This window comes from Genypterus blacodes, unplaced genomic scaffold (assembly GCF_046128005.1).
Source record: "Genypterus blacodes isolate CSIRO-AG114 ecotype Tasmania unplaced genomic scaffold, CSIRO-AGI_Gbla_v1 ptg000216l_1, whole genome shotgun sequence".
NCBI lineage: Eukaryota > Metazoa > Chordata > Actinopteri > Ophidiiformes > Ophidiidae > Genypterus > Genypterus blacodes.
In genome coordinates, this window is record NW_027467015.1 from 895,990 (window position 1) to 909,420 (window position 13,431).

At 49.4% G+C, this 13,431-nt stretch overlaps 1 protein-coding gene across 1 annotated transcript in view; it reads right to left on the reverse strand.

Annotated features, from left to right (window-relative positions):
- Positions 1-2,221: 2,221 nt before the first annotated feature.
- Positions 2,222-13,431, reverse strand: part of mast1a (microtubule associated serine/threonine kinase 1a) — a 49,515-nt gene continuing 38,305 nt past the window's right edge. Inside the window, exons 16-27 of the mRNA XM_076170289.1 lie at positions 13,140-13,305; positions 12,773-12,874; positions 12,342-12,464; positions 12,057-12,166; positions 10,149-10,312; positions 8,774-9,018; positions 8,227-8,484; positions 7,910-8,142; positions 7,694-7,816; positions 7,396-7,532; positions 6,723-6,910; positions 2,222-6,194 (exon numbers count right to left, since the gene is read on the reverse strand). Coding sequence (XP_076026404.1) covers positions 4,432-6,194; positions 6,723-6,910; positions 7,396-7,532; positions 7,694-7,816; positions 7,910-8,142; positions 8,227-8,484; positions 8,774-9,018; positions 10,149-10,312; positions 12,057-12,166; positions 12,342-12,464; positions 12,773-12,874; positions 13,140-13,305 — 3,612 coding nt within the window. The 3' untranslated portion in view covers positions 2,222-4,431. The remainder of the gene's footprint in view (positions 6,195-6,722; positions 6,911-7,395; positions 7,533-7,693; positions 7,817-7,909; positions 8,143-8,226; positions 8,485-8,773; positions 9,019-10,148; positions 10,313-12,056; positions 12,167-12,341; positions 12,465-12,772; positions 12,875-13,139; positions 13,306-13,431) is intronic.

Sequence of the window (13,431 nt, forward strand, 5' to 3'; positions counted from 1 at the left end):
ACCACGGAACTGAATTGCGCATTTGGACTGCCTCAGTTCATCACGTTTGCGTACAAAAAACTCCACTGGTTTGCATTGTGTGTGTTGTTGTAAGATGCCGTTTGAGATGCGATGGTTTCATGGACTCATTGCTGAGATCATCACCACTTACACACACTGTGGCTTTCGCTCGTCCTCCGTCCCGCTCAAGCTGAATCCCAGGTTGATATAACTTGGGTTATTTTTTTTGCAGCCAGATACCGGTGCTGTGGACACGTCACACTACTTATGTTGCTGCTAGCGTTCGCACTCCGTTCACCGCCGTTCAGGCTGTTTAAAATATCCTCCTCCTGATCCGCAGACTTCGTTCTTTTAGTTCCCCTCTGGAGCCACGACTTAAGTGGATTTGGACCGCTCATACTTTTTCCCCACAGTTAAGTTTAGCCTATAGTAGTCAGCTAATAATTGACGTTTGCACGCAGCGCCACTATCGGTAAGGGGTAGTAGTGTGCCGTGTGCAAACATGTATTTTAAGTCACATTTCAATTTTTTAATGGTTCAGATTTTTTTTTTCGACGCATACCTCCGCGTACCACCGTTGGGAGTCCTTTACAGAGCTCAGTGTGAAGGTCAAACAGTTATCGCATCATACCAGAGAGCTGACATGTGTCAGCAGCTGTCCTCTGTCTGCTCGTCCTTCCTATGTTTGGTACCAGGATGGCCAGAAGACTGATGATAAAGGACAGACTATTACAAAGACATATCCTAATGTCCACAGCTTCTCCTGTGCTCTGAGAGGACACGAGCGTTTCAAGTCTCCTCCTGAGCGTGAGTGAATGTTTCAAAGCTCCACTTGCTGCAGCTTTCATCCTGACTCAGTTTAATTACTAAAAGGGGACAGTGAGCAGGATTTCTAATTTTGCTCTCAGTTTCTTTCTGTGGTGTTTTCATCTTTCAGGTTCCCGTGGTTCAGACTGTTCCACGGTGACTTACACCAGCAGAGACATTTGTGCCCCCAAAGGCTCATCAGTGGACATTTCCTCTCCATTCAGACTTACTTATGGTCGATCTCTCTCATCATTCTGGTTCAGTCCTGAACGCAGACAACAGTGGCAGCGTCCCTCACAGCCTGAGGACCTGAGTGAAGACTCCCAGTATTCAGGCCGTGTTGCGGTAACTGACAAAGACTGGAAGCAGGGAGAATGGCTCACAGATGGTAGATCCACTCTGACAATCAGGGATCTGACAGGGAAGGATTCAGCTGAATACCGCTTCAAATCCAGACGCCATTCCTCTGACTCCTTCTCAGATCTGCATGTGGAGGTCAGATCTATGTCTCCTACCAGCACAGAGCGTGTCAGCGTGAAGTGTGTCAGCAGCTGTCCCCTGTCTGCTTCAAGAGTGGACAGAAGACTGATGAGACAGTGGACTCTGCTTCTACACACAACTTCTCCTGTGCTCTGAGAGGATACGACGGTTTCCCCTCTGCTCCTGTGTGTGAGTGACAGGCCAGAATAAACGGAGAAAAAAAATCTAATGACGACAGTGTGGGAGTGAAGCCACAGAAACAAAGAGCGGATTCCTGGCTGAAGAGATGAAACCAAACTCTCCATTTATTGGTGACACTCTGGAAAAACCACAACAACACAACACTGAATGGGAAGAGAAAAAATACTCCACAAGTTACACCATGCCTGCAAGTCAAATTGTGTGTTGTGGGGTTGTGTGACTGTGGGGTTGGGTGCGGTTTCTGGGTGGGATGTCCTCTCTTTGTTTTCTGTTTCTCTCTTTCTCTATCACAACCTATGATGCGATTTCTACGAGCCTACATTGCTGTTTGACATCATCCTGTAAAAACTGTATTTACCCTATGACATCAATGCAATTCCAATCTACTTGTACTCTACCTGTGGGTCTACGTATAAAGTTTAACAACAATAGTAGTGATAACACAACCTTCCTGTTTTCTCTCCATCCCTCTCCTTTTTCCCCCTCTTTCTATATAAAAAACAATCTCCAAAATATCCTACAGCTGTATGAGCAATGTCATGTACAATGTTTGCTTCAATAAAAACAAAAAAACAAAAACTGAATTTGTGCTGAAGTTGCTCCAGTCGTTTTCTATTTTCAGTGTACGTCAACGTTTTGTCTTCCATTAGGAGAATGAATCCATACATTGATAGGCCCCTGTACAAACTGTGTGTATCATATATTTTCTTTATTCAAAGTAACATACAGACAAAAACAAATACCAGCAAAATGAAGAACCTTTTTCAAATAAAGTGCATTTATACTACTCTCTCTTGCCAATTACAAACGACGAAAAAACCATCAAAACATGTAACACTACTATCGACACCACTGAAGAGGCCTGAAAACGGGAACAATAGCATTATAAGATTACATGTACAGTTACATCTCCGTACCCGGCCCGGTTTGAACCGACTGCACGACTCGTGTGTTACACTAGGATATAAAAGAACTCCTGATTACATGTTCCCATCAGCAGTATACTTAAGACAAGTATATTTGAAAATGTAAATCCCTAATTCCAGAAGATATAATAATTAACAGTCACGTGAAGAACAAAACAGAAAAATGCTTCGTGTTTCAAGTGTTTGTTTCATAACGACTGCAAATATGCTTCGGTTCCAAACATAGATGCATATTCAGTAACCGTACGACCCAACAACATCCTAACTGCTCAGGCTAAGGATCTTGGCCTTGTGTTTACATTTCTCATCGGAGCGTTCCGTACGCTCGTGTTCAACTGTGGCCGTGTGTGTGTGTGTGTGTGTGTGTGTGAGCCACTTGAGGGCAGTAGAGTAATATGGAAGTAGTGAAAGTGGTGCTTGGTGCCAAACGCTCTGGATGAGACCTTCAGTGACAGCACACCTCGCACACACACACACACACACCACATAAATGATTTGCATAAGATTATATACACTGGATGGTTACAGAGAATGAAATATGTGTTTGTGTGTGTGTGTGTGTGTGTGTGTGTGTGTGTGTGTGCGGATAGGGAGTGTAACTCATTGCAGGTAATAAATTCAAACACCTTTATCAATGTTATATAGCAAAATGTGAACATTGTATGGTTCAGTCTTGTCTAGCGTACCTGTAGTACATCAAACAACACAGTCAATGTGATTACAGAGAACCTTGCTGTCCCACAATAACACTTTATTGTGATATACCTTAACGTATAGATATATACCTTAGATATTTAGCCCTAACAAATGACGCTACTCCCATGAACGACCCATGACCTTTGCCTATGTTGGCCTAAATCCATGGATGGGTTCACTGTGGATGTGCTTAACCTCCTTTCCCTCCTGGTTTTTTTATTTTTTATAGATATCTACAGAAACAATCTTCACCGTGCCGAAATGATTTCTTCCTCACGTAGCAGAGGATTCTCTCCGCGTCTAGGCTCTCTCGTTTGGCTTCGCACCCTCGCTGAGTCAACCAGCTGAATGTCATTATCCCCAAACACACACATGTACGCCGGCACATTCACACGGTTGTTACCTCATTCGCTCACACACACTCGCGTCCCAATTTGTGGACCACTGCCGTATGGATTTAAATGCTTTAAAAATCAGCTGATGATACTGCTACTTCCCGTGGTTCTGTGCGCGTGTTAGTGTGTGTGTGTGTGTGTGTGTGTGTGTGTTGTAGGCAGTGGTGGCCCTCCTGTGAAGCGGAGATAAGGGCTGAGCCTGAGTTTTGCCAGCCCAGCTTTACGCGGCAGCAGGACGGACGCAGCCTTTTCAAGAATCACCAGAAATAGAGCCGAGGTGGATTCCAGAGGCTTCACTCTGCGGCCGGCGCTTCATGTGACATCGCTGACCTGACGCCTGGCCTGGCTGCTTTATCAGCCAAGGGACGGTAAACAGCCGGATGGAAAATAAATCGGCCTAATCATCTGGTCGCTCGTCGGCGCTTAGCCACCGCAGCCGAAAAATGATGAAGGTTGAGTTTAGTTTGTGCCTGGGTTTGCTCGCCTGTCTCAGTGTGGAGTTTGATAAACAGCAAAAGAAGAAAGGTTAAGATAGAAAACAGAGTGACTAAGATTTGGTATTCACAGTATTCAGCATGGTTTGATCAGTAAAGCACTTTTTGACCTTCTTGTACTGTGACACTTCTACAGTACGTACCATATGACATGCAGTGACATAAACTGGAACACGTACACGTCTGATTTAGTGTTCTACCTTACATTAAGAGTCCTCTTATTTAATACTTTATAATAGAAAAATCAACAGTAAATGCACACTTTCACTCCTGGTTTTAAACTAGCATCAGTGAATGATTGGAATCATTAAATAACAGCTATATACTCTCTCAAACTGGAATGTACAATGTTTGTAAGTGCTTGACTTCTGTTGCATTGCTCTTCCAAAAAAGGCATCTTATTTCCTAAAGTCATCTTTAGTGGCCCCTGGGTCACATCTTGGGCGAGCTGCTACCTGTGGCAGCCCTGTCTAGAGGTGAGCAAGTAGGACTCTGAGTCACGACCCCGCCCCCCGGCCCCGCCCGCCCCCCGGCAGCACCGTCGGCCCTCCCTGCCGGGCCTCCCTGCTTCTCCTCGCCGCCTTTAGGCTGCTGGTCTTTGCCCTTGGCCGCCTCCTGGGAGCCCAGCTTGATGGGCCCCAGGACGTTTTTGGCCACAGTGGTCAGCTGGCTGACAAAGCTGGTCTTGTCGCCGGGGGAGACGGGCCGTGACTTACACAGGGAAGGTCCGCAGAGGGAGGGGGCCACGGCAGTGGGGGAGGGAGAAGGGGACGGCGAGTGCTCCTCCACCACCTCCAGTCGACACTTGTCCTCCCAATCCAGGGTTCCGCGGTAGCAGTTCACCGGCCCGAGTCCCTGCCTCACCTTCCCCAGGGAGAGGGGCGGCGTGTGTGGGGGGACGGCGGGAGCGAGGACCCTGGCTGGGAGTTTGGGGCTTTTGGAGCTGAGGTCTGGAGTCCTCATGTCGCTGCTCTCTGCTCCAGCTTTCCTCAGGCTCTCCCCCAGACCTGAGGCTTTAAAGGTTTTGTTTATGTTCAGGGGCCCTGATGTCACAGCTGAGATGAGGCTCATGCATTTCTCTGGAGCAGAAGCGGGGCCCTTGCTGAAGCCGCTGCAGGGAACGCTGGGCCTGCTGAGACTGTTCTTACTGTCTCCCTGCTGCTTTGGCTCAACTCTGCCCCCTAGCTGCTCCTGGAGATCTTTACTGTTAGACAGCACACTGTTGGCTGCTTTGTGGTCTTGTTGTTTGGATGCTAACTGCGTCTGGCCCTGGGCGAACCTCTCCGGCCCCTTCAGACCACCTAAACCTCCTGTTGGTTTGGTCGGTGTGCCGGGGGTTTCTGGACTTGCCGGCTGCAGTCTGGAGCTCTGACCAGCCTGCAAGCCCAAGGGCAGCTCGCTCGTATGAGGTTTTCTATTTAAGGACGACAGAGACACCGAGGCTCCGACCCGACTGGCAGACCTCTCCGCAAACGTTTCGGTCTCCCTGTCTCTCTCCCTCTCTCTTTCTCTCTCCCTCTCCCTTCCCCTCTCCCTCTCTTCCCTTTCCCTCCCAGCTAACAGTGCGTCTCTGCTGAGGGGCGACTCCTGCCTCCCCAGTCTCCTCACAGGCTTCAGCACACCGGTTTCCGGGGACGATGAGGTGGACGGCGAGGTCTGCGAAGAAGGCAGGGGCGAAGGATTGGGCGGTAAATTTTCCCCCTCGATCTCCAGTAAGCTCTGGAGCCCCAGCTCGCAGAGGAAGGCGTCCTTACGGTACTCAGAGTGCTGCACCTCTAGGCTGTGCTTCCTCAGTGGACCCCCTAGTCCTCCTGTAGAGCTGGACTGGGTCAGAGGCGAGCCCAGCTTCTCCGCTGACTGCACGCGCTTGAGAAGAGGCGAGCGGGGAGGCTCGGCACTCTTCGGCCTGGGACGGACCACCGGCGGCGAGGAGTGGAGCTTGGCGGGGAAGGACTGCGTGGTGTTGGAGCTCCCGACGGTGTGACCCGGCAGGGGCGGAGGGGACGACTGCGTGGGAGAGGGGGTGTGCGCCAGCGGGGACAGGGGGATGTTCCCGGCAGACTTACAGCGGGCCGAGCGGTACTGGCGGTGGAGTTTGGGGGAGAGGCCGTGCAGGGAGCTGGGCCTCATGTGCTGGGAGGGAGCAGGGGAGTTTGGAGTGCTGGAGGCCGGAGAGCTGCTCTGTGAGGAGGCACCTGAAGAAGAGAGGCAGAGATCAGTACAGGGAGAGATGCCGATTCATCCGCTTTACCTTTCAGGGTTTGCTTGACTGATCCATAGCAGGAAATAGGAGGAAAACTGTTTGAGCCGCCCACTCAGCAGCCAGGACTTTAACAGCTGCACCTCAGAGTTACTTTGAGAAGTCTACATAAATCATCACCAGCAGTATTCTCTCCAATTCCCTCTCTTCATTTTCTCCTTGTTACCAGTAAAGCACAGTAAACGGTGGCGTCTAGCAGCAAAACAAACACGGGGACATAAAATCTAATAACGATTGGTTTAACCTGCTGTCACCTTCCAGAAGCGCTGAGAACACTGAGCCTCATTAATGTGGCTGCTGAGGTTTCTGGCCTCGTTACAGCTCGTCTGTTTAGGAAATACATTTGGCTCATTCCAACTCTGTTCTAAAAATAAAGTTCCTCTTGTACTGCAGAGTCAGAAGAAGCTCAACCAGTACAATGGCGTGCATTTGTACTCGTCGGCCGTGGTTTGCGGTGGCTTACCCAGGTGTGAGGCCTCCGGGGTGGAGCGGTAACCCTGAGTGGGGGAGCGGGCGGACAAACTGTGAGTCGGGGAGCCGGGCAGACTCTCGCTGGAGGACAGGGAGCGATTCAGAGAGGAGAGACTGCGGCTGGTGTGGAGCAGATTGGACTGCTTGGTGATCTTACGGAACAAGGAGCTCCGCTTCTTACTGCAGGAGAGACGAGAGAAGGAGAGGAAACCATGAGACACAACCCAGGCTCAGAACACGGAGAAGTCTGTTTTGTAAACCTTTCAAGCGTCCTGCACATTTATAGATCAATCCCCTTCCTTCCTTCCATCTGTTTGTTTCCAATCATGTCAGGAGGCGATAAAAAGTTGATATTTGGAGGAGGTAACTAATCAATAACAACAAACTCACGCCACCTTTATTGATTTTCTTTGTCAGTTCTGTTATTGTCCCGCGGTAACGGAGCGGCACAACGGGATTTCTGGGAAAATGCTTTTTTGTTGCCTTCAAGGACGTCTGACAGACAGTTTGTTGCAGACAGACAGCATCCACGTGCTGCTGGAACCTTACTCACTACATTCACACTGATTATGAGTCTGAGCCCCAGTCTCCAGTCACACTGCATGTTCTCGGTGATGTATGCAGGGAGGTGTGTGTCGGCTCTGATCGGCCCTGTGAGCTCCTACCTCTCCTGCCCGTCCTTGCCCACGGTCCTCTTATTCCGCCGTGCCATCTTACACTTGTAGCTCGCCTTACGGGCCGGCCCCACCTTGATGGAGGTGTTCTCAAACGGAGTGGTGGTCACCGTCACTTTGTTACCACTCTGCAAAGAAGAGTTCATTCAGTTCAATATGAGGTTGTAATAGATAATTACAATAATAATAATAATAATATCCTCTGTGCAGCCACGGACAGAAACAAATGAAACGCAGACAAACACTGTAGAAACTATAATCAAGACTTGATTGATCTTCTGATTCCCACCTTGAGGATGAGCTCCACCACTTCAGTGTGAACCAGACCGTGGACAGACTCCCCGTTGACATGAGTGATGAGGTCACCAGCACACAGGCTCGCTTCCTGGGCGGGGCCGCCGTCCTCCACATGCTGTCAATAGGAAACATTCATCACAGCGTCACACACACACACACACACACATATTGACCCATGAGGTTGTACACGCTGTGATCAGGTTCTCACCCAAACAATGTGGTGAACGCTGTAGATGTCGCTGTCTCCGATGTAAACTCTGATGGCCCTGAGGGTGAAGCCGTACTTCTTTCCGGAGCGATGGATGGTGATGGGGGAGCGCAGCACGCTGACAGCCGGGCAGAAGTCCCTGCTGGGCGAGGAGTCACGGGACGAAGGGTTGGAGGAGAAGGAGCGGGGAGACATGGGGCTGGCCAGAGGAGAATAGCCGGAGTGTTGCTCCACTGAAGGAGGGGAGAGAGAGCCGTTGGATCTCGTGACGTAATTTGGGCCGGCCGTTTTGATCGGGCTCTGGCGGCGCCGCTCACCTGATGGGATGATGACAGACAGGGCCGTGGCAGAGGCCGACTTGATGACCTTGTTGCCGGCTCTGGAGTTACGTTTCTCCCCGTCCCCTGACAGCTGCTGATGGCGCGCCCTGCGGAGGACGAGGTCGTTGGTGGCCCGGGGTCCCAGGGGGTCGTACAGCGGCGTCGCCACGTCGCGAGCGGGCGCCGCGGGGCCTGGGGCTAACGTGGCGGCGGTCGTGATGACTCCCGGCGTCTCTCCCTGTCTGGAGGGCTTATCTGCCAGGATGAGATATAGAGATTGTAGTTATCTGAGTTACAAGTAGCATTTAGAGGTGAAAATGGCAAAGGTATGAATTCTAAGCGCTGCCCACTGATTCAGCAGTAAAAAGGTATTAAATTCTGCTTTCTCACCTCCTCCGCTCACTGCCTCCCTCGCTCTCTCTGTCAGCTTCACTCTTTCTCACTTGCCCTATTACCCATCTCTCCTTTTCCCCTCTCCTCCGTTCTCATTACCTCCCTGACCTCACACTATATTTATCCATTTGACACCTCCACCTCCACACACCTCCTCCGTTGAGTTCTCTCAGGCTGGCCCTCTGCTCCAGCAGGCTGGGCGTGGGGACGTTGGCCCCGTCCAGTGAGGTCCCGCGGGTCTTGATGGGGACCTGGCGGGACAAGAAGTCCGGCTCACCCTCTAGGGGCGAGGCGAACCGGTGCGTATCCATGAGGGCTGAGAAGCGTCGCCGAGCACCGAGCGGCGGGCTGGAGTCTCCTTCCATGTAGAGGGACTCTGAACAAGACAGACGCTTCCTGCGAGAGAAACCATGGAAACAGTCAGATAAGTGAAAGGAGAAAGGTTTGTTATGTTAAGAGACACGATAAGAAACACGCGGCCGATACTAACATGAAGCCCTGAGGGATCAGAGCGGGAGACACCATACATAACATGAAGATGAAAGATGAGCCGACTTCATTTTTACATGCATTATGAATTTAGTCTCCATGTGAACACAGGAAGTCTAAAAGCCTGAAGGACTCCACCTAAAAATGGAGAACGGAGGCGTGAGGGGAGACGGGGACAGGCTTTCATTACGCTGCTTGCTTCATCTGCACAAATCCAGCCACGTTAATAATGCAGCACAGGCTAGAGTCTGCCAGTCAGAACAGCACAGAAATCTGGATTAGACCTGAATATTCATCGGGTCGGCCTTAAAAAGAGACGTGACCCTTGATGTAATCGGTGATGTGAGTTTTACTTTTGATCCAGTAAGTATGAGCCAGTGTCCATTAGATCCAGACTGATGCTCCCTGCAGTGGAGGCAGAGAACAACTGAAGGAACATTGTATTCAATCGCACTAAAATGAGCAGTAAGTGTGCTTTTATGTGGCTTAAGTGGAAAATACACTTTTACCATCCAGTCTACAGGGTAAAGTCTCTCATTTTGTCATAATGTACAAATAGAAATTCAATTCTAGAAGAGCGCGGTGCTCTAGTCTACGACATTGCGCCGCTGATTCAAACGGCTCAGTTATTCGTAGCCAAAGCACACAAAAGCCCTCACATCTGACACCTGCTGTGTTTCTGTGAGACATCCCAGTCGTCCACGTCACCTCTCCGCTTTACACAGGCGGCAAACTTTGCAGAGGTGGCATCCGCTGCCAACTGTCGACTCCCAGTGAGTGTGAACGTTCTCGCAAAATATTTTTTTATACAACAAGTGTCAGAAATGATGTCAGCGTGACAGAGAGAGGTTTTTTCATTCGGGGAGATCACAGCTAGGAAACCTCAACACAGGAATTCAGTGATCGCCTCTTGGACAAACTTAACAATCAATGATTCATGGTTAAAGCCTCGTTAAAGAGATTCAGTTCCAGTTTAAATCGTATCCCTACAGCCCACGTGTGCATAAACACACTCTTGTTCCACGCATCCAACTCACATTTCCGGGGATCCCGTCCTCCAGCTCTTGTCCCTCATGCTGAGGCTGCCCAGGCTCTCCCTCTTGGTCACCTTGTCCTCCCGTGGGCCCTTGTGCTCCCGCCGGGACACGGAGGTCGTGGCTTTCTGCTCCAGCTGAGACAGATGCTCCATGCTGCTGTACACCTGCGGGGGCAGACGAGTCCAGCCAGTGACTAACAGCACCGAGGAAATATTGCTGTTGATTGCAGATTGTACAGAAGTGCAGTTACAGCAAAAAACATAATCTTGCACATATACACGAGGAGGACAGACGCGTTCCTTAAATAAAAACGTACAAAGGCCCAGAGGAGGCAGGGTTTACGTTCATGCTAATGCCAAACCAGAGAGGAGGCTCCTGCGGCAGAAATGAAGCACAACTGTGAGACGTTACACACTGGGCTTCAACCTCTGAGTATGAGAACATGTATATGTCTTAGAAAACAACTTCTTGCTTCCTTCCTGGTCAAAAAATGTCGACTGGCAGGGTGTAACTTCTTCATCTTTGGACCAAATGCTTTTGAATGCATCTTGTACTGAATATGCATTTGAAAAAAAACTCCAAAAATAGTGAATCTGTTGTTCTCACTGTGATAAACAACATTTCTAATCTTACACATGAATCCTAATGTCATGAACATCCTCCTAATGCCTGTTGTGTGCATCCAAAGGATAACAGACTGCCGTCGTGATGCGATTGTTACGCCTGCAAAAACATACAGAGGGACACAACAGCTTGTGTGTTTCGACACGTAGCTGCACGTGAGCGCCACACAAAGACGTGCACACATGCTGCAAAGCTCTCATTATGTGCAGAGGAAGAGGGAAACTAAGCCGCATGGGGGAGGACAGCAGAAGAAGAGCACTGTTATTGGAAGAATAAAGAATATTCAGTACCATGGTAACCAGTACCAGCTTTCCTCTTGGATGCAGCGAGATGTTAACAAAAGAGACTAGTTTTTATATTTATATAATTTAACAATGTCTTTATCTAATTTTCATGAATATATGAAGACATTTGTTGGATTTTTAACATATTTTAATGTATATCTTTCTCTATTCTAAAGGTTGTTCATGTCTATTCTACCCCTGAAAAGAAATGACAACTAAATACATCATATTTCAAAACATGAAAGCCCCTTCTGTAATAAGTGAAATGTAAAGGGATAATGTGTGTGTCACGTCTGTGTGCCTAGACAATTGTCTGGGTGGATTAAAGCGTGTTTAATGTAACACGTGTACATTAGGGTTAGGGTTCTTTGTTCTCCTGCTTCTCCCCCGACCCTCACATATAATTGAAACCGGTCCTGCAGTAATGCATTTTGATTTAGCAGAGAGCTTCTGCACTTGTCCACAGGAGACAGGGGACAGCACGTCAAAGAGAGAGGGACAGAGAGAGGGACAGAGAGAGAGACAGAGAGAGGGACAGAGAGAGAGGAAGGAAGATGGGTAATGTGAAAAAAATCCCACCGAAGAGGAAAAGTATGTCAGGTAGACACAGTGAGGAACAGACTCAAGGAAAGATGAAAGGAAAGATTACCAGGGTCATTCAACACACCACCTGCAGAGATGTACAGCTATAAAGAAAGAAGGGGGGGGGGGGCTGTTTACTTTCTGAAGCTTCCTGACGCTGCTCTTCATCAAGTATGACCTCACTGCTTCTGCCTCAGACTCTTACCCACTCCCTCGTCTGAAAATCTGCCCAGGAATCTGAGGTGTCGCTCTCTCCCCTCCTCTTGCAAAGGGGGAGGGGAGGGGAGGGGGAGGGGGGAGCGAGTCAGCAGTCAGCATGGGAGGGGGGAGTGATAGAAATAACAGGTTGACAAAGTTAGAGAGGGAGAGAGAGAGAGAGATGAGAGAGGAGAGAAGTGGTATTGAGACAAAGTCCAACCTTGCTGAAGCGAGGAGAGCAGGAGGAGAACTGTCTTATCTCCACCGGCTCGTCGTCATTAGTGTCATCCTCATCGTAGGCATTGATGTGGTGATAACGATCAGATCGGGCTGTGTGTGAGAGAGAGAGAGAGAGAGAGAGAGAGAGAGAGAGAGAGAGAGAGAGAGAGAGAGAGAGAGAGAGAGAGAGAGATGGAGAGTATTTTTGAGTGAAATGCTGCCATATTGTTTTCTATAGCATGCAAACCACTCACACACACACACACACACACACACGCCTGCGTACTGTCAAAGTAGCTGGTGTCTTCCTCTGACTCCAGGTGTGGGATGAACTCTGCTTTCTGTCTCAGCAGGCTGTTCCAGTCCAGCTCAGTGAAGAACGAGTGCTGCTTCACCTCAAAGGCTCCACCTGGTGGAAGGGGCACAAGGTACAACAACCTATGGAACACACTGATGGCTGTCTCTGAAAATGTGCAGAGCTTCAAATTTGGTTCAACTCCTGGATTTTCATATCTCAAAGCTCCATCAAAGTTCCATCATCCATTCTGCAGAACGCGCTCCATAGTAAAGATAAATAAACTTCTGGTCTAATTCATCGAACTCAAATCAAGTGGATGGTGGTCCTGTTAAAGCCGCATTGCGTCGATAATCCTGACACAAAATGGCGGCAGGCGGCAGCTTCCAGTGTGATAGGGAAGCGAGGGCGAAGGTCAGTACCTGTGCCGAGCCTCAGGAGGGGGTTGGTCTGCAGCAGGGCAGAGATGAGGGCCTGGGAGTCCGCGGGCAAGGCTTCATCACCCTCCGGCCAAACTATGTCATCTAGAAGAGGCAATGCAGAGGTGTCAAGGAAGGAAACATGTTTATTATTAGAAACTGGGATTCTTCCATCTATCACAATAAAATCCCCTAAGAGAAGGAAATCAGTCTGGAAGCTGACAGGGCTTTTATTGTGAAACCTCAGCAGGATGCTTTGACCTCAATAAACTGTTACCCTGAAAGTCCAAAAGGTTCACCAGAAAGGAAATGACATCTCAGTACTCCTGGTGAGTAAACCCGGTCTGGAGCGTCTGCCGTCCGTCCTCACCTGTGATGACCTGTCCAAACAGCTCCTCAGGCGTGTCTCCAAAGAACGGCACACAGCCCACCAGGAACTCATAGAGGATGATGCCCATGGCCCACCAGTCCACCGGCTTCCCGTAGCCCTGACGGAGGATCACCTCGGGGGCGATGTACTCTGGAGTGCCGCAAACCTGAGCGATGGAGAGGAGAGAGAGAGAGGAGGAAGGCCAAAGAAGGAGAGACTTCATGAAAAGGTACTAGCATCTACTAAAGACAAACCAACCAAGACAAACGAGGAAACATGCGTGTTTGTTGAA